The following is a 27454-nucleotide window of genomic DNA, read 5'->3' on the forward strand; positions in this document are numbered from 1 at the left end:
TTTCTGATTATAAAAGTAATATTTTAGAAAACATACATTGTAGCAAATTTGTAATATTCAAGAATAATGAAGAAAACAAAAAGCACCCTAAAATTTCATCACCCAGAGATAGCAGCTATTTTTAGTGAGTTTTTTTCTTTTTTCTTTTTTTTTTAATTTCATGAAAAAAGAAATCACTATCTTTTGTTTAAATCCGTATACCTAAAACAAATATCATGTAATATCGCTTATATGTGGAATCTAGAAAAATGGTACAGATGAACTTATTTGCAAAGCAGAAATAGAGATACAGATGTAGAGAACAAACGTATGGATACCAAGGGGGGAAGGGAGGGTGAGATGAATTGGGAGATTAGGATTGACATATATACACTACTATATATAAAATAGATAACTAATGAGAACCTACTGTATAACACAGGGAGCTCTACTCAATGCTCTTTGGTGACCTAAATGGGAAGGAAATCTAAAAAAGAGGGGATATATGTATACATATAACTGATTCACTTTGCTGTACAGCAGAAACTAACACAACATTGTAAAGCAACTATACTCCAACAAAAATTAATTTAAAAAAATAAATCCATACACCTATTCTCAGTCTTCATCTGGGTTGAACTCTCAGCATCTTTTAAAATAAAACTATTTTTCAAAAAAAAATTAAGAAAACAAATCCATTTACAAGAACATCAAAAAGAGTAAAATACTTAGGAATAAACCCAATAAAAGAAACATAAGACTTGCACAATAAAAATCATAAAATGTTGCTGAAAGTAATTTTAAAAGTCCTAAAAAAAAAGTACTAAATAAATGAAATGATATCCCATGTTCATGAATTGGAAGACTTAGTACTGTTTAGATGACAGTAATCCCCAAACCCCATCTGCCTTTTCTTCTTTTTTTTTGGCAGAAATTGACAAACTGATCCTAAAGTAATGGTAATTAAAATAGTGTGGTACTGGGATAAGGCTAGACAAATAGATCCATGAAACAGAATCAAGAATCCAGAAATAAACCCTGACATTTATGGTTAATTGGTTTTCCAGAAGGATGCCAAGATAATTCAATGGGGGAAAGAACAGTCTTTTCAACAAATGGTGTAGGGACAACTGGATATCCATATGCAAAAGAGGCTGGATCCCTGTATCACACACTATAAAAAAATTAGCTCAAAATGGATCAAAGAAGGGAAAAAAAAGGATCAAAGACCTAAATATATGCACTAAAACCATAAAACTCTTAGAAGGAAATATAGGAGTGGATCTTTGTGACTCTGGATTAGGCAATGGCTTCTTAGACATGACACCAAAAGCTCAAACGACAAAAGAAAAAATAAACTGGAATTCATCAAAACTTAAAATTTTGGGGCTTCAAAGGACGCCATCAAAAAGGGAACAGACAACCCAAGAAGCAGAGAAAATATCTGCAAATCATATATCTGATAAGGGTTCAATATTCAGAACAAATAGAGAACACTTATAACCCAACAATAAAAAGACAAATAGCCCACTTCAAAAATGGGCAAAGTATTTGAATAGACATTTCTCCAAAAAGATACACAAATGAAAAGATGCTCAACATGATTAGCCACGAAGGAAATGCAAACCAAACCCACACTAATACACCACTTCATATCCATTTGATCTTTTGTTGGGTCTTCATTGCTGCACGTGGGCTTTCTCTAGTTGCATCGAGCAGGGGCTACTCTTCACTGTTGTGCGCAGGCTTCTCGTTGTGATGGCTTCTCTAGTTATGGAGAACAGGCTCTAGGTGCATGGGCTTCAGTAGTTGTGGTGCGTGGGCTTCAGTAGTTGTGGTGCGTGAGCTTCAGTAGTTGTGGCTCATGGGCTTAGTTGCTCCGCAACATGTGGGATCTTCCTGGACCAGGGCTCGAACCCGTGTCCCCTGCATTGGCAGGCAGAATCTTAACCACTGCGCCACCATGGAAGTCCACATCCATGTGATCTTGATGCTTGGAACATTCTTCTTGGGTGGCACGAGGTTCATGACACAAGATTATTTTTCTTTATAGATTCAGTTCCTTTAATTGGTTCTTCACTAGAGAAACAAGAATCTCATAATTGGTTCTCATTACTTACTTGTAAAGCTCCTTCTGCCATGCTTCTAGATTCCGCCATTCTTGCTCGGAGAAATAAACGGCCACATCCTTGAAAGTCAGAGGTAACGGAGCTGGCTCGGCCATGGGCCCTTGCGGTCCCACCCGGCCCCGGACGGCGTTACGGCCAAGCCGGGTGTCCCGGCTGCCCGCGGCACCTCCCCTGCGGCAGCCTCCTGCTCCCCACCGACCTCGAGTTTTTTTTCTTGTTATTTATCAAGAGCCCGTTGTACAAAGTAGCTCAAATGATGACAGTCTCTTACAAATGGTGGTGTTGCATTAGGGGCGATTGCCAACATTCCTCCCAGTTCTGAAACTTTTGATTCTGTGAAATTTTATGGTTCTTGATATACATTTTCAAAAGGTCTCATTTTATACATTTTCAAAAGGTCTCATTTTACATGTATCAGTAGTATTGTAAGTTGATCTAACAAATCGTAGGCACTGAATTTGATTGATGGGGGAGAGAGCTTCTCCTGTTTTACATTTTTTAGCATGATTAGTGAAAAATAATAGTTTAGACAGTTTGGCAATATGAATTGTCCATCTGAGTGACTGGATTAATGACTTTTAGGCTGCTGCATTGTCTACTGATGTGTATTTTCCTCTTGTCAACCCTCTTAGGCCATGAGTAGGGCCAGAGCCCTCAGGTCTCAGTCAGAGGAAGCTGCTTCCGCCTTTAGTGCTGATGACCTTATGAGTATAGATTTGGCAGAACAGATGGCTGATGACTGTGATGACAGCATCACAGCAGCAGCCAACACAGGAAGAGGCCGAGGAAGAGGCCGGAGAGGAGGAAGAGGGCAGAATCCAGTGTCAAGAGGAGGATCTCAGAGAGGAAGAGGTTAGCACCGAGTAGTCTTTCTTACACATTCATACTTCGCAGTTGTGTGGGAAATTCAGAATTGTGTTCATCTTGGCAGAATTGAGTTACACAGTCCTTTAAAAATTTATTTTTATAATGCATAAAAACAGTCTGTAATGTAGTTCCAACATGTACATTTCATGTTAATAAATTCTGAATGGCCACATGCACATATAGTTTGAATAGTTCTTAACACGTTTTTTTTTTAAAGAATTTCATAGTGCTTCTCACACATTGGGAACATTTAATAGACATGTTTACTCTCACATGTACAAAGTAATAGTGAGGCAAACACTTAAGGAAAATGTCTAGGTAATGCTCACTAACAGCAGGAAGAAAACTCCAGATTATAAAAGTTATTATTTTTGAAAACTGCCCCTACACAATTTGATTTTTTAAAGCAGTCATTAAATTAATTGCCATCATTGTGTCTAATGTGATACTATTGTCATTGAATAGTCCAAATAATAGAAGATAGTCATCCAGTGACTTCCTGATGCATTATAGAAATCCATCCCTAGGAATATTTTTAAATTATTTTTTTATTAAATATTTATCTGTCGGAATTTTAAGCTGTTAAAATAGGTAGTACTTTAGTTAAAAATCTCCCAGGAGAGAAATCCCCATCTTCTAGTGATAAGGTTTTCATTATCCTTAGATTTATAAATTTTTTCCTTATATTGTAATTGGAACAATATGAACCAAGTGTGGCCTAAGAATAGTCTCTGAAAATTGATTGATCAGACTCTAGATGTTTCTTCTTATATATATCTTTGACATTTTACACATAAACTATGTTTTGACATAACTATTTAGTGGTGTTTTTTTAAAAAAACAAAAAAAACCTTAGCTACTGATGGACTTGTATACTGACCACTCATTATTCTAACAGCAGGCGCTGCTCTGGAGACTTCTACTCGAGGCAGAAGTTCAAAGGCCACTATGTCAACATCTAGAAATATGTCTATTATAGATGGTGAGTATAGACTGCAAAAGATCACCTAGCAGGTACTTATAAATTCCAACACAGGAAGACTCAGGAAACCCCATGAGTAAACCTTACTGGTTTTTGTTGAATCACAGGATAAATTATGCTGATTTAAAAGACCTTTGCCAGGCTTCCCTGGTGGCGCAGTGGTTGAGAATCTGCCTGCCAATGCAGGGGACACGGGTTCGAGCCCTGGTCTGGGAAGATCCCATATGCCACAGAACAACTAGGCCCGTGAGCCACAACTACTGAGCCTGCACGTCTGGAGCCTGTGCTCCGCAACAAGAGAGGCCCGCGCATCACGATGAAGAGTGGCCCCCGCTTGCTGCAACTACAGAAAGCCCTCGCACAGAAACGAAGACCCAACACAGCCAAAAATAAATAATAAATAAATTTTTTTTTAAATAATAAAAAAATAAAAATAAAAGACCTTTGCCATTCATGGAGGCTATTGAAGAGGGTGGTCTCTAAACATTAATTTTTATATCCTACTTTAGACAAATTTGATTATTTCCTTTTTATAGAGGGATCACTAAGACATGGAAATGGCAGTTGGTCCGTGTATCAACAATGATTAAGAGAGAAGGAACTGCTCCTTAATGTACTGTAAACTTTCTTTCCTCATGCTGCTTTTGTCCATCTCTACTGTTAGTATAGAGTCATGTGAGCTGCATTTAAGGGAAATTATAGTTAGGATTCTTTGAATTGATTTTGTGTATGTGCTGTGGTCCTAAAAATTAGCCTCAAACTAAGGTAACCTATTTTTATAAACTTTTAATAATAATTTAATATAAAAATTTAATAAACTATTTTTAATATTACAGTGTATGAGATCAGAGGAAGTTGTAAGTCAGATCTGTGAAAATATATGTTAAAATAGGTGGTGATATTTTTTTCTCTCTACCATTCAGAGTATATCCATATGTATTTTATTTATATTACCTTATTATTTGAGATTAATTTTTGACAGATTGGAGAGTTGGACTAAATCTCACAAGATGAAATTTATCAAGGGTAAATATAAACTGTATTTATGTCCGAAAGGACAGCTGCACAGAGAAGTATATGATATTAGCAGGGAACCAAGTAAGAAAGACTTAGGTCACTAAGGTTGTGCAGGTTGATCTAACTGTCCAAATCTAATGGTGCCTCAAGCACTATTAATAGAAGTAATGCTTCTCTACAGCAAGGAAGTTCTCCCTCGTACTGATTGGATGTATCATGCCAAGAATACTGTGCTCATCTTTTGGAACCATATTTCAAGAAAGATGTCAACTTTATATGATCATTCAGAAGAGAAACCATATAATATAAAAAATTTGGTAGAAGGAACTTAGGATATCTAACCTGGGAAAGATTCAAGTCTTTACAGAAATTAAGTTCTGTTCTGTCAAAGATCGAATAGATTTGATTTGTATAGTCCTAAAGACAGTGGTTTTAAATCTATTTTAAGTTACGGATTCTGAAAGCTATGTCTCCTACCTTTAAATAAGTACTCATATGCAATTGTACTCCATTTCAAAGGGCTCAGGGACCCCCATGAAGCCTATCCATGGGCTCCAGGTTAAGAACTACCAACCCAATGAGGATAGATGGGAAAAGCTAATCACACACAGATTTAAGTTTATTATGTGATAAAGTGGACCTGGAAGGCTTAAGAACAATTTCACCTACTCCCTCTTTTACAGACGAGGGAATTGAACTAAGTAATTTGCCCTAGGTTGATAAAACCACTAATAGTACTAATAATAGCTAATACTTATGAGACGATTACTGCAGGCCTCTCAACAGCTCAGTGGGATAGGCACTTATTATTTCTCTGTTTCACAGAAAAGGGAACTGAGGCTTTGAAAAGATAGGCAACTTATCCAAGGTCTCACAACTAGTAAATTCTAGAGCTTGAATTGATCCCACATTCTCTGGCCTTCAGAGTAAGTAGGTAACCACTCTACTGTTAGTTTCCAGAGCAAGAGAAGATTAGAGATTGAGCTACTGGCTCTCAGTAGAGAAGTCTTTGCATTATACGGAATAATCTATCAACCAACATAAAGACGGTGTAAGCTGCCTCAGAAGGAAGTGAGTTGTGACTCCATCAGAGGAAGTTTTCAATATTTTCTGGATGACAGATGACATTGGAGAAAGGATAAAACCATCAGCTTTATTAAATGATTCTTAAAGAACCTTCTTATCAGAAGTTCTGCTACTATGTTTTTATTCAAGGATTGTTCAGTACTTGAGTAGGGCCAGCTGAGATCCTTATCTTTTGACTTTAGAAGTATATTGTCTCTGTTGCCATTTAGAAAATGGCATTTAGAAAGATGCTGTGACATTCTTGGAAGGTGTAAGGTAAAAGCAGAGAAGGGAAAAGGAAGTGAAAAAAGACAGCACGGGGCTTCCCTGGTGGCGCAGCAGTTGAGAGTCTGCCTGCTAGTGCAGGGGACACGGGTTCGAGCCCTGGTCTGGGAAAATCCCACATGCCACAGAGCGACTAGGCCCGTGAGCCACAACTGCTGAGCCTGCGCGTCTGGAGCCTGTGCCCCGCGACAAGAGAGGCCGCGACAGTGAAAGGCCCACGCACCGCGATGAAGAGTGGCCCCTGCTTGCCGCAGCTGGAGAGGGCCCTCGCACAGAAACGAAGACCCAACACAGCCATAAATTAATTAATTAATTAATTAATAAAAAAAAAAGGCAGCACAGTAAACGATCTGGGATGAGTTCAACGTGTAAAAAGCTTTGTGACTTTGGACAAGTCACTCACTCTCCTAGTTTGTTTACAGGTGCATTGGGAATAATCTTGCCATATTGGATTACTCTGAAGATTAAAAGCAAAAAGGCTTGGAATTCGCTGGTGGTCCAGTGGTTAGGACTCCACCGAGGGCCTGGGTTCAATCCCTGGCTGGGGAACTAAGATCCTGCAGGCGACGCAGTACAGCCAAAAAAAAAAAAAGCCGAAAGCCTGGCACATAGTAGGCTTTTGTGAAATGTTTTTATTTATATATATATATATATATATATATATATATATATATATATATATATATATATATAAGAGCTATTATAAAAAAAAACAAAGGGAGTTAGAAAAGGATCGTAAGTAAAATACGAACACTTCCATGTTAAACTACCAAAAGTTGGTCAGCGTGCAACACAGAGGCATAGACTTTGTAAATTACCTGCCTTTCCCTTAGCCCAAACTGCCTTTTATCATCATGGCTTTGTTGTTTTATGTGAAACTTTCCTTGACACCAGTGGGCAGAATTAGTCACTCAGATTGAGTCTTCAGGTTTCCATTGTTGTCATTAAGAAATCAGCTATTAGTTTAGCTTGTTGCTTTTTTTAAAGTAGTCTATTTTTCCTCCAGCTGGCCGTCTTTGGTGTTCTACACTTTCACTATGATGAATCTAGATATGTGATTCTTTTTTTATCCTGCTTAGGATTTATTGGGTTTCATGAAACTGTGAATTGGTGCCTTTTATCATTTCTAGAAATCCTTTGCTGTTATCCCTTCAGATATTACCTGTGTGCTATTCTTTTTCTTTCCTTCTAAGACTTCAATTAAATAAATGTATGACCTATTCACTGTGTCCTAACACTGGAGGAGGAGTACTAACTTCCCAGAGTAGTTATAAGTGTTAAATGAACTATGCATAACCATTACTGAGCACAGCACTTAGAAAGAATCCAATAAATGACTGCTGCTGTTAGTATTAGTGACGGCGTTTACAATTAACTCATGAAAATGGATGTTTCTATAAATCAGTCTAAATTTGTCTTTTATGCAGTTGATTTGGTCCAATGGTTTTGCAGTTTAACTCCAACATTGGCCTTTTTTTTGAAAAACGAAACTGACTTTTTAATACGGTCTCTGACAAAATAACCATGGAGTACTAACTATAGTTACTATAAGTTTGGGACAAAAGCAACTTTAAACTATAGCTTCTACGTTCGTATTATAAATGGAGGAATGAAGAGATAAATAAAGGTTCAATCCTATTATAACAAGCTCCATGGAGTGTAAAGATTTGTACAACAGTACTGGAGTTTTATTGGGAAAGGTAGATATTACACTTATAGCCAGCAGCGGTTGTAAATGAGAGTTAACAGCCCAGACTTTTCCACTGAAGTTTGTCTGCAGAGGATAGTGACTAAGTTAATAAAAGAAGCCTCTGTCTTTGCATTTAATTTACCATGGTTACCACTGCGGCTACTCCATCCACTATTACTAGCGAAATCATTTGAACACCTACTACATCTAGGCGCTTGCCAAAACAATTTACGTTAACTACCTCTTTTTATCCTGTCAACAATTTTCAGCATGAAGTATTACTAACACTGTTTTATAGGTGGGGAAACCGAGACTTGAAGAAGCCAAGGAACTTGGCCACAGTCACCCAGCTAGTGAGTCCACATGGCTCTAACTCTAAAACCAGAGCTTTTAACCCCCAATACAGTATGTATTGCCTTCCTAACAGAACCGAGTGCTTAATTTTCTGATAATGTTAATTTATCACACAAATATTTATTGGGGATAAAAAGAAAGGAAGGCTCTTGTTTCTTCCAGGAGCCGAGAGTTTGAGGGGTCGATTAGTGAATAACGATTGAGCAGAAATAGTTTTTGAAAGAGTCACGATTGCTGGCCTTTTCATTCCGTTGCCCTCTCCAGCCTTTAGAGTAGGATGTGAGGCTAGTGATTGAGTAGGGTGAGTAAGAACTCTGCTTCTGTCTTTCCTTTCTCCTCTCAGGTAGACATCCTAAGATTGGGGATAGAACCTGGAATAGGAAAAATGAGTAAATCATAAATTTAGGCTAGGTGGAAAGATTCCTGAGTTTTCTGACTGGCAGAATTTTGGACTTTGTAGGATTCTTTGAGCATTTAACTTCTTCAAGTCCTCTGTCTTTTTATCTCCTCTTGCTCTGTTGTTTAGTTTGGGGGTTATCTTGGGGGAAACCTTTTTTTTGTATTAGGAAACTGGTAAGGCGTAGGAGAAAATTAAACCTCTAATTGGCTGTTTAAATTTTATTCTAGGTTTTTAATAATCTGCACTTAATTCCAGTGTAGGGGCCTGGGGTGGGGTGGGGGGGGGTGGTTACCCACACCACCAAGCAGTCCTCAGACACCTGCTGGGTGTCCTGCAAGTCAACTCAATTCTGACGCTACCTACCCAGAGACAGCATCAGACCCCACAGGAGAAGGACTCAGTTCCAGAAGACTGCCCCCCTCTACTTCAGATGCCAGTCACAAGTCCAGGTTGTTATCTGTACTTCTGACTAACAGGCTATCAATCAGAGGTCCCCATGACTCCCTACCTTGGATTCAATTAACTTGCTAGAGTGGCTCACAGAACTCAGGAAACTAGTTTACTCACTAGATTACTAATTTATTACAAAAGATATGAAAGGATATGAATCAATAGCCAGATGAAGAGATGTATAGGGCAAAGTCCAGAACAAAGGAGCGTCTGTCCTCATTGAGTTTGGGGTCTAGGCATGTTGGCACGTGGAAGCATCTTGATTCACCACCTGGAAGCTCTCTGAACCCCCTCCTTTTGGGTTTTTATGGAGGCCCCACTACATAGGAATGATTGATTAAAGCATTGGCTGTTGGTGATTGATTCAACCTCTAGCTCCTCTTCCCTCCCCAGAAATCGGGGATGGGACTGAAAGTTCGAACCCTCTATTCCTGGTTGGTTCCCCTGGTAACCAGCCTCCCTCCCCAGTTGTGGTCCCAAAGTTACCTCATTAACATAGCAAAAAGCACCTTGATGGCTCTCATTACTTTAGGAAATTAGGGTTTTAGGGGCTCTCTGCCAGAAATGTGGATGAAGACCAAACATATATTTCTTACTATAAAATCAAAATATTACAGTTTTGGTCTCGGGAAAAATAAAAATTAACTAAACTTCATGTTTCTAACCAAGTTTACAAAGCTGAAAATGTAAGGATTCATAGGAAGGTTATCATGGAATGAAAGGTAGGCTGTTTTCTAGCATTCCCTCTGGACTATTTCTTAGGTACTGAATATTTCTAACAAAGTAGAGGAGAATAAGGAAGCGCTTACTGGAACCATGTGGCTCCCACAGGGAAAGAGATTGCTAACCATAAGAGAAGCAACACCTGAGGAGGGTTACTTTCACTGTATTTGGAGTTCAGTCCATTAGGTGATCAGATTTTATCCTTCAGGTATTTTTCTATAAAATATTTTTAGTGTAGGTGTATTTATGAACACTGCTTATTACTACTTTATTTGAGTAAACCGGGAAATCATATGAGACTGGTAGACATATAATTCCATCTCCCGATTTTAAAGCATAGTAAGTGGTTTTATAATTAGTCATCATGGATTTTTGCAGATAGGACTTAGGAAACCTTCAGCTAAAGAAGTGTACAAATTTTTCTAAGCTTTTTTAAGAATAGCGTAATGGATGTTTCATCTTTTTCATTATAGCCTTTAAAGCTGCAAGACAGCAGCCCTCCCAAAATGTTGCTACTAAGGATTATTCAGAGGTAAGAAAAAAAGTTTTGTAATTGTGCACCAATTTATGTTTCCTACATTATGATTGTCAATTCTTTGGTCTACAAAGTAAATAAAAGAAGAAAAAATGTGGAACATTAAAACTGCAGAGAACTTTACTGATTATCTAGATTGAGGGCTTCTAGGGTTTTTGCGTGGGAGGAGGGTTTCTCTTTTTCTTTCTTTAATAATGGATTGCATGATTGGACACCCATAAATGTATGTACCCAGTAATATTTTTAAGGATAATAGTGTTGAACCAAAAGAGTCCATGCATGGAAAACTATGATTGAAGATGGGCGTTCAGTGTGTAGAGAGAGAGGTCTTATTTATTGCTGGCTTCCTTTTGTTACTTATACTCTCATAATACTCTGGCTTGTGTCTTAATGGCTGAAGGCAGACTCAAGACAGGCTACAAGGTCTGAGTCTATGGACCTCTGTGTTCAGCTCTAGATTTAACATGAAACTTCTGCTCTTCCTTTGGATTCCAAGAAGAGTCCAGAATGGGCTTGATTCTCCTGTTACCCCTCTTTCAAAACACATGTGTCTTACTTCCCAGGCACCATCCCTGGCCTCTACCTACTAGATGCCTGGGGTGTCCCCCCTAGTTATGATAATCAAAATGTCTCCAGACATGTCCAGATGTTTCTGGGATGGGAGGGGGAGTTAAAAATCACACCTAGTTGAGAATCGTTGCTCTATATCATACTGCCCCACCAGCATTTTCTCAAATTTCACTCCTTCTTGATCTCTTGAGTATGTGACACAATTGACCACCTCCTCTTCCAGAAAACTTCTGGTTTTTTTTTTTTCCTCTCATTATTATACAATTATATATGGGTATACTGGTGCTAACTTTTATCCTGAGCTCCATTTCATTATTCCTATTCAACTATTGCCTGCTATCGCTTCAAGATCATAGCTGAAAACAAAATTATCATCATGTCCACAAGGTAGCTTCCCTTCTAGATTTTTCTTTTATAATGCAAGAACATGAGTTCAGAAAGAACAAGTCATGGTAACTTTTTCTTTCATTTTTTTGATTGAGGTGACATAATGGTAGATAAAGGGAATGCTGAAGGCATTTGATTCCTTCAAGGCACTTAAGACAATCTCCTGATAGTTTCATGGACAAAATGCAGAAATATTGGCTGGATTCATAGCTATTTAGACAACTTCATTTAATGGTTTTTGATTAATAGTTCAATGTCAGCCTTGGGGGTGGGGGTCTCAAGTGCTGCTTTTTTCACTATTTTTTCTTTGGCTTTATCAGTTGGATGAAGACATGGCAAATGTGTGTATTAAGTGTCAAGATAACACAAAATGTAGAGGAATAGGTAGTAATTTGGATGATAGAATGAAGAATCACAAGTATCTTTCATGGGGCTTAAAAGTAGCAAGTGGTATTTAACAGGGATAAATGTAACAGAAAAACAGATACTTCCGGTACTTCCCACACAGTCTCATACCTCATTTAAAATTGGAGATGAAGTACCGATAGCCTAGTTCCTCATTAGAACCCAAGAAAATCACAGGGCACTGTCTGCACATGACCCGATGTGAGTCATTCACCAATCTAAGTGCATGTTTAGGTACCCAGGCTGCCGTGGTAGCAGGAGAGAAGTGAGCTCACACATGTTGTATAAAAAAAACATTTATAAATGAAAAGTGACATTAGTGGGGAGGTTAGGCAGAGCTTTAGTTTTCATGGTTATTGCTTACATGGTATCTGCCTCCTTTTTTGTAACTTTTTGTAAAAATATATATTTTTTGACGTTAGTTAATGCATTTTTATTTAGATTTTCCATTCCCACAAAGACTATTTGCTGTTCTGTTTCTCCCCCTTAGGTAATTGTGGTAGATGAGTCAGATACGGAAGAAGACATTTTTCCTACCACTTCCAAAGCTGATCAAAGGTCGGTGCAGTGACTTCCTGCAAAAAGGAATATCTGAAAAAATTAAAAATTATCCAGAATTCAACATATACATTTCTCTATGCTACAGAAGTCTGATTTTTTAAAAAATTTTATTTATGTATGTATGTATGTATGGCTGTGTTGGGTCTTCATTCCTGCACACAGGCTTTGTCTAGTTGCGGCAAATGGGGGCTACTCTTCATTGCGGTGTGCGGGCTTCTCATTGCGGTGGCTTTTCTTATTACAGAGCACGGGCTCTAGGCGTGCAGGCTTCAATAGTTGTGGCTCGCAGGCTCAGTAGTTGCGGCACACGGGCTTAGTTGCTCTGTGGCATGTGGGATCTTCCCAGACCAGGGTTCAAACCCATGTCCCCTGCATTGGCAGGCAGATCTTAACCATTGTGCCACCAGGGAAGCTCTGGAAGTCTAACAGATTTATTTTCAGCTAGTCACGTACGTACAAAAGTGAAAAATAGACCAAGGGGTAGTTCGTGGAGTCAATGCAGCATTATTACAAGTATTTTCACTGAAAATTTGAATAACTTGTCATTCATTTCCTTTTGCCTTTATTACCGAGTGATTTTCTTGCTGGAGTACTATGTCCTCTCCAATTAACAGAAAATAGCTTTGTATTTTGTTAATATTCTGTTTCAGCTTTTAGCACTTGCTATGTGTCAGGTACCATTCTGAGCCTTTGCATATGAATTAGCTTATTTGCATATGAATTAGCTCATTTGCTGCTCACAGTCACTCCAGGAGGTAAATATACTTATAACTCTATTTTCCCCCTTTTACCTTTGAAGAAAGTGAGGCGTGGTAGTCTAAGTAACTTACCTAAGGTCACACAGCCAGTCACGGAGCCAAGCATTCTGCTCCAGGACTCATCTTTGCTGTTGCTGCTGCTGCTTCTTTTTTTTTTTTTTTTAATTTTATTGAAGTATAGTTGATTTACAATGTTGTGTTAATCTCTGCTGTACAGCAAAGTGAATCAGTTGTACATATACATATTCTTTTTCATATTCTTTTCCTTTATGGTTTATCACAGGATACTGAATATGATTCCCTATGCTATGCAGTAGGACCTTGTTGTTTATCCATCCTGTGTATCAATATAATAATTTGCATCTGCTAACCCCAAACTCCCACTCCATCCCTCCCCCACCTGCCTCCCCCTTGGCAGCTACAAGTCTGTCCTCTATGTCTGTGAGTCTGTTTCTGTTTTGTAGATAAGTTCATTTGTGTCATATTTTGGATTCCACGTGTAAGTGATTATCATGTGATCTTTGTCTTTCTCTTTCTGACTTACTTCGCTTAGTACGATAATCTCTAGGTCCATCCTCTGCTGTTGCTTCTTCACATAATAGATTAAGCTCTCAGACCTCTGTGCATGTAATAAGAATCATTTAATTGACGAGAGGAGATTTAGAAACGAACATTTTGGCAAGAAATCTGAAATCAGCCTTGGCAGATTTGTGTTCCTGATGACAGCAGCTGGGTGACACAAGTTATGCTGTCTTTGAAGAAATGTTTAGTAATGGCATGGTTTGTATAGTTATTTCACTCATCGTTTAAAGTATTGAAGCTCTACCACTTACTGAGTGTGGACCTTGTGCACGTTTTTTTGACTTCTGTGCCTCAGCGTCCTCATCTGTAAGATGAAGATAATAATATTTACCGCAAAGTGTTGTTATGAGGCTTTAAAGTGAGTTAATATTTGTGAAGTGCTAAGTACAGTACTTAACACATAGTAACACCTCTAGAAGGGCTTATTGAAGAAATAACAGGCTAGGGAAATAGACCAAGAATAATGGGAAGAATGGTAAGCAGTAAAAGCACTAATATTCTGGTAGTTGACTTTAAAAAGGAAAGAACTTCCAACTGTAAAACTCCTTTCTGCTGGATGGGCAGTGGAAATCCACCCACTTTTCCCTGGAAGAACTGCACCAAACTCTACATGGTTGTACTGGGGATAGAAGGACCCTTCCAGATTTGATAGAGCTGGTGGCAACCCTCCCCCCACCACCGACCTTAAAGCAGTGAGCAAGAGAAGACCTGGCCCCATCAGGCCAGGTAGAGGAGGAGAGATGGAGGGGATTCTATTAAACCTTGCAGTGGGGGGAGCCAACATTTTGGTGGCAACTTTTATGTACCAAGGCCAATTTAACATGTTCTCTTATGCTTGTGATGCTGCTACAACTGACATAATTGGCTGAACATCTCTAGGTAGGAATTCTGACTTGTGCCTCCAAGTTATATCTGTACAAAAATGGAGAAGACATACAGCTCGTGGCACTCAATGTAATACACCCTGTCTGCCTTATTTTTGAGCCATCCACAGAAAACTAATCCAATTAAACATTTTTTGACATCCAGGACAATAGCCCATTTATTTGACCCAGGAGTCAAAACTGTATAACCATTCTTCCCTTCCTGCCACTGCTTTCTAAGGATAGGGGACCTCTCATAGACTGGATCTGTAGGTGTGTGAGGTCCTCTGGTGCAGAATTAGGGGCTCCTGCTATGATCAAATGAGCCAGCATCTGGTGTAGAATGCCTGGCTTGTTTCTGGACACCACTGGTTATTTGTCTGGGGAGACATCAGCAAGCGGAGTCAGGCCTCAGTGGGTGCTTCTTCCTATAACCCCCCTCTTTCCCCAGCTCTCACAGCAACAGTGCCTCACCTGCTGTGGCTAGCCTTGGCACTGTGGCTTCATGCTTTTGATCTGCTTCTTCCTGTCACAGATGATGGAAACAAGTCAACAACGCTCAGTTCCTGCTTAGGTCAAGTACAGAGAGTTGGGGACTTCCCAGGTAGATTGGTTGATAGATTCCTTGATCCTCTACCTCCAAAGCTATGTTGCTGTTCAAGTTTGCTCGGCAGATCCTCCTGTCCTTTACTTTTGTGCCTAAGAGCCTGTGGATTTTTCTGTTTCCTTCTGATGCATAGACCTCTTGACTCTCAACAATTTGTCCAGACAAGACCTTTAGATATATTTTGTTTGCTATAGTAACATCCCAAAGCATAGTAACAAACTGTTGGCTAAGAGTTCACAAACACTGCTTTTATTTAAGACAGGAGCTGGCAGACTTTTTTCTTAAAGGGCCAGGTAGTAAATATTTTAGGCTTTGCGGGCCAAGAGGCAAAACTGGGGATATTATGTAGGTGCTTATATAACCATTTAAATATACCCATTTCAAAACGTGAAGACCATTCTTAGCTCACAGGCTGTAAGGAACAGGTAGGCTGGATTTGGTCTGCTAGCCAAGTTTGCTGGCCCCTGTCCTAAGATGACTTAAAATTTTTGTTAGTAAAAATACATAGGAATATGAGTTCCATCACTACAAGTTAAGCTTCATAAAAGTAGATTCCTGATTATCTTGCTTACTGATGTTTCCCAGGGCCTATCATAGTACCTGGCAGGGGTCAAGCACTAAATAAATATTTGTTATTTGGACTGGACACAAATAATATTAACAGTGAGGCAACCCTAAAAAGCGGTGAGCCTTTCCTAAGATCCTTTTATCCTGTTACAAAAATGTAACTGAGATTTGATTTAAAATATTTCAGTATTGCCATAATTTTCAGGAGTAGAGGATGGTAGTAGATACGTGTTAATATATGCTAAGAACTATGATGTCAGCAAACATCTGTGGCATGCTTCATGTGTGTCAGGCACTGATCAAAGTGTTTAAGTGTATAAACACATTTAATCTTTAAAAAATTCTTATCATCCTCGTTTTACAGGTGAGGAAATTGCGGCACAGAGAGGCTAAGCTGCTTGACGCCATGTAGCCCCTAAATGGCAGAACTGGAATTCAGACCCTGACATCAGAGTCCTTTTCATTGCCACTAAGCTCCTACTGCCTCTAATGTAGCTCGAAGGGAATGTGTTAGTTATTTTTATTCATGGCTGCTACTAAAATGAAAAACTTAGCTAGAAAGGCCTCTGTGATGAATTCTTTGGTTCATTTTCTCTGTTTTTCTCATATTTTGCCTCAGGTGGTTGAGCACTTCATCATCGAGCAAACACATGTCCCGGAGCCACAACACTAAAGGGGTTGATTTTGAATCAGATGAGGTAATAGCGTAATACGTTAAGTCTTAAATAATTCTTAAATGTTTATAAAATCTGAATAGGGACCGCTACGCTAGTTGCCGAAAATTATTTCTAAACATAGTTTCATTGATCACCTTCCTTTGAACCATAGTTAACATTGAGTCAGTGAGTGGCCTCTGCTGAGTGCTCATGGATGGAAACACCTCAGATGTGAAAGGCCTGCAGATCCTTAACATATACTATTCACTCAGCTCTTATTTAACTTGCCCAGTTAACAGTAGGATCAGAATAGTTTTTTCAGCTTCTGGTGTTTATGTTTGGAGAAATAGTGGTGATGATATCGTGAAAGCCTTTGATGTTACTTTACAACAGAATGTTTATTAAATGTTCACTATATGCTCTACACATTTCCCGTATATTTAAGGTGGTACATGATGGTGTTTTTCAGTTGTGGTAGAAACACACAACGTAAAACTTACCATCTTAACCAGTTGTTTTTTTTTTTTTTTAATTTATTTATTTATTTATTTATGGCTGTGTTGGGTCTTCGTTTCCGTGCGAGGGCTTTCTCTAGTTGCGGCAAGCGGGGGCCACTCTTCATCGCGATGCGCGGGCCACTCACTATCGCGGCCTCTCTTGTTGCGGAGCACAGGCTCCAGACGCGCAGGCTCAGTAGTTGTGGTTCACGGGCCCAGTTGCTCCGCGGCATGTGGGATCTTCCCAGACCAGGGCTCGAACCCGTGTCCCCTGCATTGGCAGGCAGATTCTCAACCACTGCGCCACCAGGGAAGCCCCATCTTAACCAGTTTTAAGTGTACAGTTTGTTCACTAATATTAAGTATATTCACACTGTTGTACAACGATCTCCAGAACCTTTTCAGGTTCCAAAACGAAAAATCTATACCCATTGAACCACATCTCCTCATTTTCCCCTCTCCTCAGCCCCTGGCAAGGGGCTCTTCTACTTTGTGTCATGATTTTGACTACTCTGATACTTCATATAAGTGGAATTATACAGCATTTGTCTTTCTGAGCCTGGCTTATTTCACTGAGCATAGTGTCCTCCAGGTTCATCCCTGTTGTACCACATGACTCACGCCTTTGATTTTGAGCTTCACCTGCTGCCGTCATGTTCCCTGTGTCCCAGCTGTGGTTTTGAAACAGCTTGAAGAGAAGACTCCCCAGAACTCAGGCTGCAAAGAAAAATGGCACTATGAGCTCAGTCTGCCTATTAAATACTAGCATGTTGCCTCCAGGAGAGAAGTGGGCAGTTGTTGACCAGTTTGTTAATTCCAAAGCATCTAGATATACATGTGGTTATATATTACTTACAGAAATTCATATAGTTCATGTTAGCTGCAAAGGAGAACTATTAGCAAATTCTCTACTATAGTTTGGATTTATCTCTGATTTATTAACGAGTTCTGCCTTTTATGGTAGCAGAAAATGAATCAATAATTGAGAGCGAATTTGTGTTTCTCAAGGCATCCATATCTCACTAGAAATAGCTAATTTAGCGAACACTGGGACATGTTAATATCACCAGCAGAGCCTAACACCAAATAATTATCCCTTTTTATTAATGTCTTAAAAGAAACATAAATCAAAACTTTACAAATTTGCTTTCTCTTTTGAATAGTTAGTTATAGAATGTATATCATTGATTTTATGTTAATCTCATCAAATTATGTATTTGGGGCTTATCGAAGGTTAAGTTTTCATTCTCTCTAATTAAATTCTTAGTTAACATCTGATATTCCTTCCTATTCTTACTATGCATATAATCTACGTCCCAGCAGCATGGGAACTCTTTGAAACTAAATAGTTCCTCTACTTATTTTTCCAAAAAAAAATATTTGAAAGGTTGCTTTCCTAGGTTGCTTCTTGTACCAGTCTGAGAGTAGCTGTCTATTTCTAGCATTAAATGGGTAATGGAAATAAAAATTACAGCTATTTCTGAATTAGGTCATGTGGCTTCATTATTTTTTTGGCTCTGAATTTCCAGAACATCAGATATACCAGTTATAAAATGTAAGTGAAAAAAAAAAAAAAAACCAGTTTAAAAACCTAATAGAAATGACTTGAAGAGTTTTTTTTGGTTTTTTTTTTTTTTTGTCTTGCCCATGCCTTATTTGCTTTTATTAAGGTGAATAGTTGAGAGAAATATATATGATATATATTGTGGGCTTATATATATATACACACATATAGAGCAGGATAAATTTTTATTTTTAATGCTTGCTAAGAATTTAGCTGGACTTTCATTGTTTTAACAATGAAATAGCTACTAAGGAAGGGAGGAAGAGAAAAAATTGACAAACTATTCATATTTATAAAGGAGATAGAAAAATGAAAGTCTACCCCATGTGAAAGGAGAAAATGGCTCTTACTGGTATTGTTTTGCCCATAAGAACTTCTGTCTTGTTTCAGTGAAGCGTGGAACAGTCACTAATTTTACATGTGGATGTCATTCCAGGATGATGATGATGATCCCTTTATGAACATTAGTTCTTTAAGAAGAAACAGAAGATAATATATTTAATGGCAGTTTGAAGTTTTCAAGATTCAGGAAAAATCGGAACGTTGTAAACTACAAGTTTACCGGTTGAAGATTTGAAGATTTTTTGAGTATTGCTGTTAACTGAAGAATTTGAATGATTCTTACTTAACAGAGAAACTAACGTATAAAAATTTATGTTTTTGAATATCATTTCCTGAACATGACTTCATTATTTGAGAAACTTCCCAGCTCAAGGGTATATAGTATAGCATTGGTTTTCCGTATTTTTTAATCTGGTTGTTAACATTACCTGTTCTGTAAATGCTCCATAAAACTTAGAATGTGGTTTTTCTGACATACATCAGTATATGTCTTACCGAGTGAGAGCTTTGCTTAAGTACAGTCTTGAGTAAGGACTAAAATAAATCTACCATTGTACGTTTCTGCTTTATAATCAAAGACTGTCAGTATTTTAAGGTTATTATATTTAGCCAAAGTTGAGGAAAAGAGCTTATAGAATCTAGCCCTTTTTATAATTTTTGTAACTTCTAGACATCCTAGATTTCCTGCAGGTAAAACAATTTATATGAAACAGTACCTAAGCTCACTGTCTGTTACTCAGTATATGCTCTTTTTCTAATGCTTGTGATAGTATCAGCCAGAAACTTTGAATGATTACATATACCCTATACTTTGAATAACTAGATATAAGTTTGTATCAGAAAATAAAGTCTGTCAGAATTATTGAGTTTTTTATTCCAGTTGTAGCAAAGATTCCAGAGGATTATGTTCCCATTGAATGGTAGTAATTTTCTCCATTATTTTCTATTATTAATGGTTCTCTCTCTCTCTCTCTCTCTCTCTCACCTGTTTCTAGGAGGAAAGGGTTAAAATAATTTAACCATATCTTCTTAGAAGCTATTGAAGAGTTTTTTGTTTTTTTTTTTTAAGATAGAGTGGTCACTTGAACCTTATTGTTATGTTAGATAAACATATTGAAATATAACTTCTGTGGAATATCAATGCCAAGGTTTCTCATTAATAATATTTTATCTTAACATTGAGCATGGGCAATTCCAAAATCTTAGAGAAGCAGCTCCTGTTACATTTTGTTATTTGTATTCGGGGGACCTAAGAATTTGACCTCTTCAGATTTAAGTTCCATAATCCCATTCTCCTTTTTAAGACTCTGTTTAAAGACTCCCTGAGAGTATTCCTTCTTTTCATCTTACAGTACAGCTATATATTCAAGACTCCTTAAGGAAGTTATAGATCTTGGTGGTACAACAGCCTGGCATTTCTTTATATGTAGAAACAAACGCTAGACTGAGTGATATTCCTGATTATTGGCATATTCATACCTAGAATGTGTCAAACTATAAAAGGCAGCATTTGCTTAGTGGCTGCCTCTATATCATAGCCCTTTTAATGGGTCTAAGTCAAGAATTGTGATGTAACCTTCGTTTCTTTAAAAATGTTTCCTGTGCCTCACTTGAGCATAAGGATTATTCTAGCAGGTTGCATTAACTCAGCAGAAGGCCTTGTCCTGTGAAATATTCTCAGGCACATCTGCTCCCTCTTTAATATTCCCAGTATTTGAATGAAGCAAAGATGAAATTAAGGGTTGCTCTCCATGGTGGGATGGAAGCTGGTTTGGGTGGCTGTCTGGGAAGACTCAGCCAATGGCTCTTCTCACCTGCCAATGAGACGTCACCTGCTGGGGTGAGGGTCATAGTGAGGGAGATGGTCACTAATGCGTCCTGACAGGTTCCTGAGAAAAAAAGAGTAAGGCTTTCTCCCTTCCTACAAACTGCTCTACGTATGAAAGAGGTACTAAATGTGATTCTGTTAGCTCCTAGGAAAAGTGATTCCATGGCAGTGAGAGAGGGTGAAACTCTCAGCCAATTCAGGTCATTTTGTGAATAGCGTGTGTCACTTCCTGGAAATACAGTAAATAGGAAAGAAAAGCCTTTTTGATGAATATTGCTGCATAGTTAAATATGCCACATATCCTTGATATTCTGTATTGATGCAGTGAAGTCTAGGGTTTTTTGGACAGTTTTCAGACACGTTGGGATAGGTGTGTAGTGGTGATTTCCAGATGACTGCAAAGCCCCAAGAGTTGCTCTGGAGGCTGAGAGAGGACCTCAGTGAAAACATTTTGAGGAAAAAAATCCTTCCATCGTTTACCAAAGAATATCCCTCTTTCTGGCATTTTGTTGTGTATCAAAAATACAATAGTGCATTTACAATTCTAGGAAATAAAACTGGTACTTTTAGAAAATTCAAGCATTTAGGTATACGACTTTCAATTTGGGTACAAATTGGACATTTTTTCCCTAAACTTTTAAAATTATGACCTGCAATAACAGAAAAGTTATGTGCTTTAACAGATAATGATAAAGTGAGCCTCATGGCATTCTCTATACAGGTCAGGAAATAGAACTTGACCAATGCCTCAGAAGCCCACCAGTGTTCTCTCCCGGAAACTCGTCTTGACTCCTTCAATTCAGAATTTCTTACTTTTGCCACAAGGTGGTGCTTCCAAATCTAAAATTAAGTCAGTGTAGTTTTGAAGTAAATTTGGAACCTGTGCATACTAAACTATGCAGTAAAACCAAAATTAGCTTTCTAATTTTATATGTAAATTGCTTGACATATTTCACCTGGCTCAGCCTGGTGAAATTGCCAGGAAATTGCCCGTAAAATTGATAAATTTTACATGTAAAGGGTCAAGAAGAAAACATTTTATGTTTTAATAAACAAAGAGGAAAAACTCTTTATTAGAAAAATGGAATAAAAAAGTCTCCCATTGTAAAATTTTTCTGATGAAATGTACTATATTTAAAAATAACGGGACTTCCCTGGTGGCACAGTGGTTAAGAATCCACCTGCCCATGCAGGGGACATGGGTTCGATCCCTGGTCCGGGAAGATCCCACATACTGCGGAGCAACTAAGCCCATGTGCCACAACTACTGAGCCCACGTGCCACAACTGAAGCCCGCAGTGCCTAGAGCCTGTGCTCCGCCACAAGAGAAGCCACTGCAGTGAGAAGCCCTTGCACCGCAGCGAAGAGTAGCCCCCGCTCAACACAACTAGAGAAAGCCCACGCGCAGCAACAAAGACTCAGCATGGCCAAAAAGAAATTAATTAATTAAATTTAATAAAAATAACCATCCCCTAATGTAATCTGATGTCCTCTTTTGTATCTCTCATACATTTAATTCACAGTATTTTGTGGCTTTTTAAAGCTAACTACCATTAAGATTATTATAAAAGTTTTTATAGATTGAAGACTTGGTTTTTTGAGTCCAAAGAGCTTCCATATTTTGAAAGAAAAATGTCCACATTTCATCATTTGCTTTTCTCATTTTCTTTTAATAGTCTGAACTTAATGTTTAATAGCTAGGTCTGAAAATACTAGCGATTTAGCTTAATCTCTTAAGAAGTCAGTTCACGTAGCTTGCTATTGCCATGACTGATAACTAGATCTGATTTTAGCTGTTTAAATTGTAAAGGCAATGCATATTCATTCTTCAAAATTCAGACATTGAAATTTTATCAAAACGTGTGTATTTCCCTATAATCCTCTCCCCAGACACAACCTCTCAACAATTATGTATATATTTCTCCAGTTACTTTCGGCATGACTACTAACAAAAATTGTTGAATTAGAACCCCAAATTGTATAGTCAAATATTTTAGTCTCTGTGTCAAGGTGTATGTTCACCTTGGTACTTTTCTTGACATCCTGATTTTTCCATATCTTCTCTATCAAACTTTTTTTTTTTTATTTAAGGGAACGCTATTTATTTGTTTGTTTATTTTTGGCTGTTTTGGGTCTTCGTTTCTATGTGAGGGCTTTCTCTAGTTGCAGCGAGCGGCGGCCACTCTTCATTGCGGTGCGCGGGCCTCTCACTGTCACGGCCTCTCTTGTTGCGGAGCACAAGCTCCAGACGCGCAGGCTCAGTAGTTGTGGCTCACGGGCCTAGTCGCTCCGCGGCATGTGGGATCTTCCCAGACCAGGGCTTGAACCCGTGTTCCCTGCATTGGCAGGCGGATTCTCAACCACTGCGCCACCAGGGAAGCCCTATCAAACTCTTAATTAAACCATCATTGCCTGTTTTAAGAGGTAATTGTACTGCCTTCCGATGTGTAATTTAAATGTTGTCATTCAATAATAATTTGGGTCAAATAAAAGAATATTTAATCTGTGTGCCTTGACATCATAAGTGGTAAAGTGAGATTCAAAGAGCTCTTGAGTGGTGATTGCACATAATAGTTGATTAAATGAAAGAAGCACAATGGATATTAGGCTGGTTGGCCCAGGCCACACTCTCTTCTGCCTGTCAGAGCCACTAGGCAGTGCTGATGATTTCATGTACAGCTACCCAACACTAGTGCTTGAGTACCCTTGATCACAGTGCCTGTTTAATTTCAAGAGTTTCATGTTCGTTTTGTTTAAAAATCAGTATTTTCTCCACTATAAGCTTATAAAACTAACTTCAGGCTACCTATGATTGCATTTGAACTGATTGCGGGGTGTATCTGGACTTTGCACAAATGCTGCTAGAGGCAAAAAGCCATTGCCTAATGGAATAAGAGGTGCAATTGCACGTCTGTTGGTTTTTTTGTTTTTTTGTGGGGTTTCTTTGTCTATTGGTCTTAATAGTCTGCAAATAGGACTTGTGCAATGACATCTATCCATCCATAGACGTAGCTGAAAACGCCCAATGGTTGATCATCCCAGTCTTGATTTCTGAGCTTTTTAGTAGTGCTTTAAAACCAGGTCATGTTTTTTAAACTTTTAATTTTGAAATAATATCAAATTTATGGAAAATGTGTAAGAATACTAGAGTACTTTTTACCTTTTACGCAGATTCACCGATTTTTAACATTTCGTCATTTAAAAAGTTATTCTCTATGTGTGTATGTTCCACACATATATATTCATATACAAGCATGAACGTGCACACTTACATATACTTTTTTTCAATCTTTTGAGAGTAGGTTGCAAGGGGTAATGCTCCTTTACCCCTTATTATTTTCTTCAGTGTATACTCATGTGTCCTCAAATCTTACTCCCTTCCCTGTTGCCCCATCCCTTTCTCCTCTTTCTGCTCTATCCATTGTAGGTAAACAGTTTCATTCTTGTTTATCCTTTCTGCATTTCTTTTTGCTAAAAGTGGATATGTGTATTTTTAATTTCCCCATTTTTCTTATACAAAAATTTGTATGCTGTATATATTCTCACTCCAAACAATATATCCTAGAAATTATTCCCTACGATTTTATAAAGGTCTTTTCTGTTTTTCATAGCTACACAGTACTCCATTGAATTTAAATACCATGGTTTATTCTATCATTCTCCTACATATGGGTATTTAAGTTGTTCCAATATTTACAATATATAAATAATGCTGCAATATTAACCTTATTAGCATTTTCATATTTTTGGAAGTTTATCTTCAGAGTCAATTCCTAGAAGGTGGGATTGCTGGGTAAAAGGGTGAATGCATATGTAGTTTTGCTAAATACTGCCAAATTCCCTCCAGAGAGTTTGCATCGTTTTGTATTTCTGCCAAAAATGTGTAAGACTGCCTATTTCTCCATATAGACTGCCATATTTCTCCTCACCATCAGAATTAATTGTCAAGCTTTTGATTTTTTGCCAATCTAGTGGATGATTATCTCCATGTAGTTTTAGTTTTCATTTCTGTTATGAATGAAGTTGAACTTGTAAATGTATATGTAAGGGCCATTTTTGGTACATTGCTTGTTCGTGTATTTTGTCCATTTTTCTAGGATTTTTAGTCCCTTCCCCCCCAAATTAATTTTTTAAAAACTTTTATATTAAGGATATTGGCCCTTTGTCTATAATGTATTGCAAAATTTGTTTTCTTTCCTTTTGTGCTCTTATAGTTTCATTTCTTTCACATTTAGATCTCTGATCCATTTAGAGTTTACTCTTTGTAAAGTTGTGAGAAATGGATTTAATTTTATTTTTTACAAATGACTATCCAGTTGTCTGTGCATCATTTATTAAAGTGGCCTCTTTGCCCCAGCAATGTGCTAGATTTTCATATGTAGTGTGGTCTATTTCTGGACTTTCTATTCCATTCCATTGGTCTGTCTCTTCATGCACTGATAGCACAAAGTTTAAATATGAAGGCTGTGTAGTGTGGTATAATGTCTGATAGGGCTAATCACCCCTCATAGCTTTTCATTTTCAATGTTTTCTTAGCTATTCTTTTATGTTTGTTTTTCCAAATGAACTTAAGTATCAATTTTGTAGCTTCAGCAGCAAAAAAATTTTTTGGTTTTTTTTTTGGAGAAATTGCATTAAATTTATAAACTAGGAAGAACTGACATCTTGTATGGATGTCAAGTCTATTTTATGTGTTTCAGAAATGTTCTAAATGTTCTTCATAGAGGTTTTGAACACTTCTAAAATTTAATCTTAAGTATTTTGTCTTTTGCGCTGCTATTGTGATTATAGTTTTTCTCTTCCATTATACCTTTTTTTTAAAATTTTATTTATTTTATTTATTTTTGGCTGCATTGAGTCTTCATTGCTGTGTGTGGGCTTTCTCTAGTTGCAGTGAGCAGGGGCTACTCTTCGTTGCGGTGGCTTCTTGTTGCGGAGCATGGGCTCTAGGCATGTGGGTTTCAGTAGTTGTGGCATGCGGGCTCAGTAGTTGTGGCTTGTGGACTCTAGAGTGCAGGTTCAATAGTTGTGGTGCACGGGCTTAGTTGCTCCACAGCATGTGGGATCTTCCCCGAACAGGGCTCGAAACGGTGTCCCCTGCATTGGCAGGAGGATTCTTAACCACTGTGCCACCAGGGAAGCCCTTCCATTATATCTTATAACTGGTTATTTTTATATATGAAAGCTATTCATTTTTGCATGATAATTTTATATCCTGCTAACTTGCTGAATTCTATCGTTTAAATTTGTTTTATCTTTGATGCGCTAGGATTTTCCAGGTGTAATTTTATGTGACCCACCAATAAAGATATTTTTGCTTCTTGTTTCAATTCTTATGCCTTTAATTTTTTCTCTTATCTAAGTGCATTGGCCTCCACCTCCATGTTAATATATCAAAAAAACTGGCAAAGTGCAGACAGGGAATGTAAAGTTTTTTCTATACACTTTGGTGGAATGTTACCAAAGTTAAAAAGCTGTAACTAAAAATAGCTCGGAAAATTCTTCTCCAGGCAAATTTTATAAATTTACCAAATAATAACTTAATTCAAGTGGAATTATACGATGTGTACCTTATTGTGTATGACTTCTTTCTCACAGTGTGATGTCTGAGATCATTCATGTTGCAGCATGACTCTGTACTTTTTCATTGCTTATAGCAGTTTCCACTCTCACCAGTCCATATCCTTGCAAAATATTTGGTATTTTCAGTCTTTTTAATTTTAGTCATACTGATGGATATGTAATAGTATCTTCTTGTGGTTTTATTTTCATTTCTCTGATGACTAATGATGTTAAGGAACATTTCATATTTTTTGTGCAAATTTTGATGTCATCTTTTGGGATATATGTATTCAGATATTTTGCGCATTTTTGAATGGGTTGTCTGCCTTTTTCTTACTCATTTCTGGGAGATATATTTTATACAATTCCTTTGTTGAGTATATGTATTGCAAAATCTTCTCCAGTGGCTTAACTTTTTGTTCTGTAAATGATGTGTTGTTGAACAGAAGTTCTTAATTTCAACAAAGGTCAATTTATCAATGATTAATGTTTCTGTGTCCTGTTTGAGAAAACCATTCTCTTTCCTAAGATCATAAAGAGATTCTTCTGTGTTATGTCCCAGAAGCTTATCTGATTTGCCTCTCACATTTAACTCTACAGTCCAGCTGGGAGTTGATTTTTATGTGTGGTCTGAGATAGGAATCATGTTTCATTCTGTTCCACATGGAGATGCACTGGCCTCAGCACCATTCGTTGAAATGACAGTCCTTTACCCCTGCTCTGCAGAGCTATCTTAGTCATTAATTAACAGAACATATATATACAGATCTATTTCTGAAATCTTTATTCTGTTCCATTGCTCTATTTGGAATTAATTGCTATAGTTTTATAATGAGTTTTATAATAAGAACAAGTCTTCCATCTTTGTTTTTTTCCCCCGAGGTTTTCTTGGTAATTCCTGGCTCTACAAATTTTCAAGTAAATTTTGTAATTGTATATACTGCTTGTGAGCTAATATAAGTCTTAACAAAAATACCTGTGTGGTTTCAGTTTGGTTATAATTTTTTTAATTGAAGTATAGTTGATTTACAATGTTGTGTTAATTTCTGCTGTACAGCAAAGTGATTCAGCTATGTGTGTGTGTGTATATATATATATTCTTTTTTTTAATGTAAATTTATTTATTTATTTATTTTTGGCTGCGTTGGGTCTTTGTTGCTATGCGCGGGCTTTCTCTAGTTGAAGCAAGTGGGGGCTACTCTTCATTGCGGTGCGTGGGCTTCTCATTG

General features: G+C 37.8%; 1 protein-coding gene across 5 annotated transcripts in view; it reads left to right on the forward strand.

The window, feature by feature from the left end:
* MRE11 (MRE11 homolog, double strand break repair nuclease) overlaps window positions 1-23171 on the forward strand; it is a 71914-nt gene extending 48743 nt beyond the window's left edge. For 2 of the 5 annotated variants that reach the window (XM_082409916.1, XM_082409917.1), the window contains 6 exons: window positions 2741-2960; window positions 3874-3957; window positions 10415-10473; window positions 12329-12396; window positions 16396-16474; window positions 18930-23171. In XM_082409916.1, coding sequence (XP_082266042.1) covers window positions 2741-2960; window positions 3874-3957; window positions 10415-10473; window positions 12329-12396; window positions 16396-16474; window positions 18930-18986 — 567 coding nt within the window. In that variant the 3' untranslated portion in view covers window positions 18987-23171. Of the gene's footprint in view, window positions 1-2740; window positions 2961-3873; window positions 3958-4064; window positions 4357-8312; window positions 8348-10414; window positions 10474-12328; window positions 12397-16395; window positions 16475-18929 lie in introns of those variants that run through there. The other 3 variants (XM_082409918.1, XM_082409919.1, XM_082409920.1) reach the window with 3 other exon arrangements.
* Window positions 23172-27454: the final 4283 nt, after the last annotated feature.

This window comes from Balaenoptera physalus, assembly GCF_965194825.1.
Source record: "Balaenoptera physalus genome assembly, chromosome: 10".
Taxonomy (NCBI): Eukaryota; Metazoa; Chordata; class Mammalia; order Artiodactyla; family Balaenopteridae; genus Balaenoptera; species Balaenoptera physalus.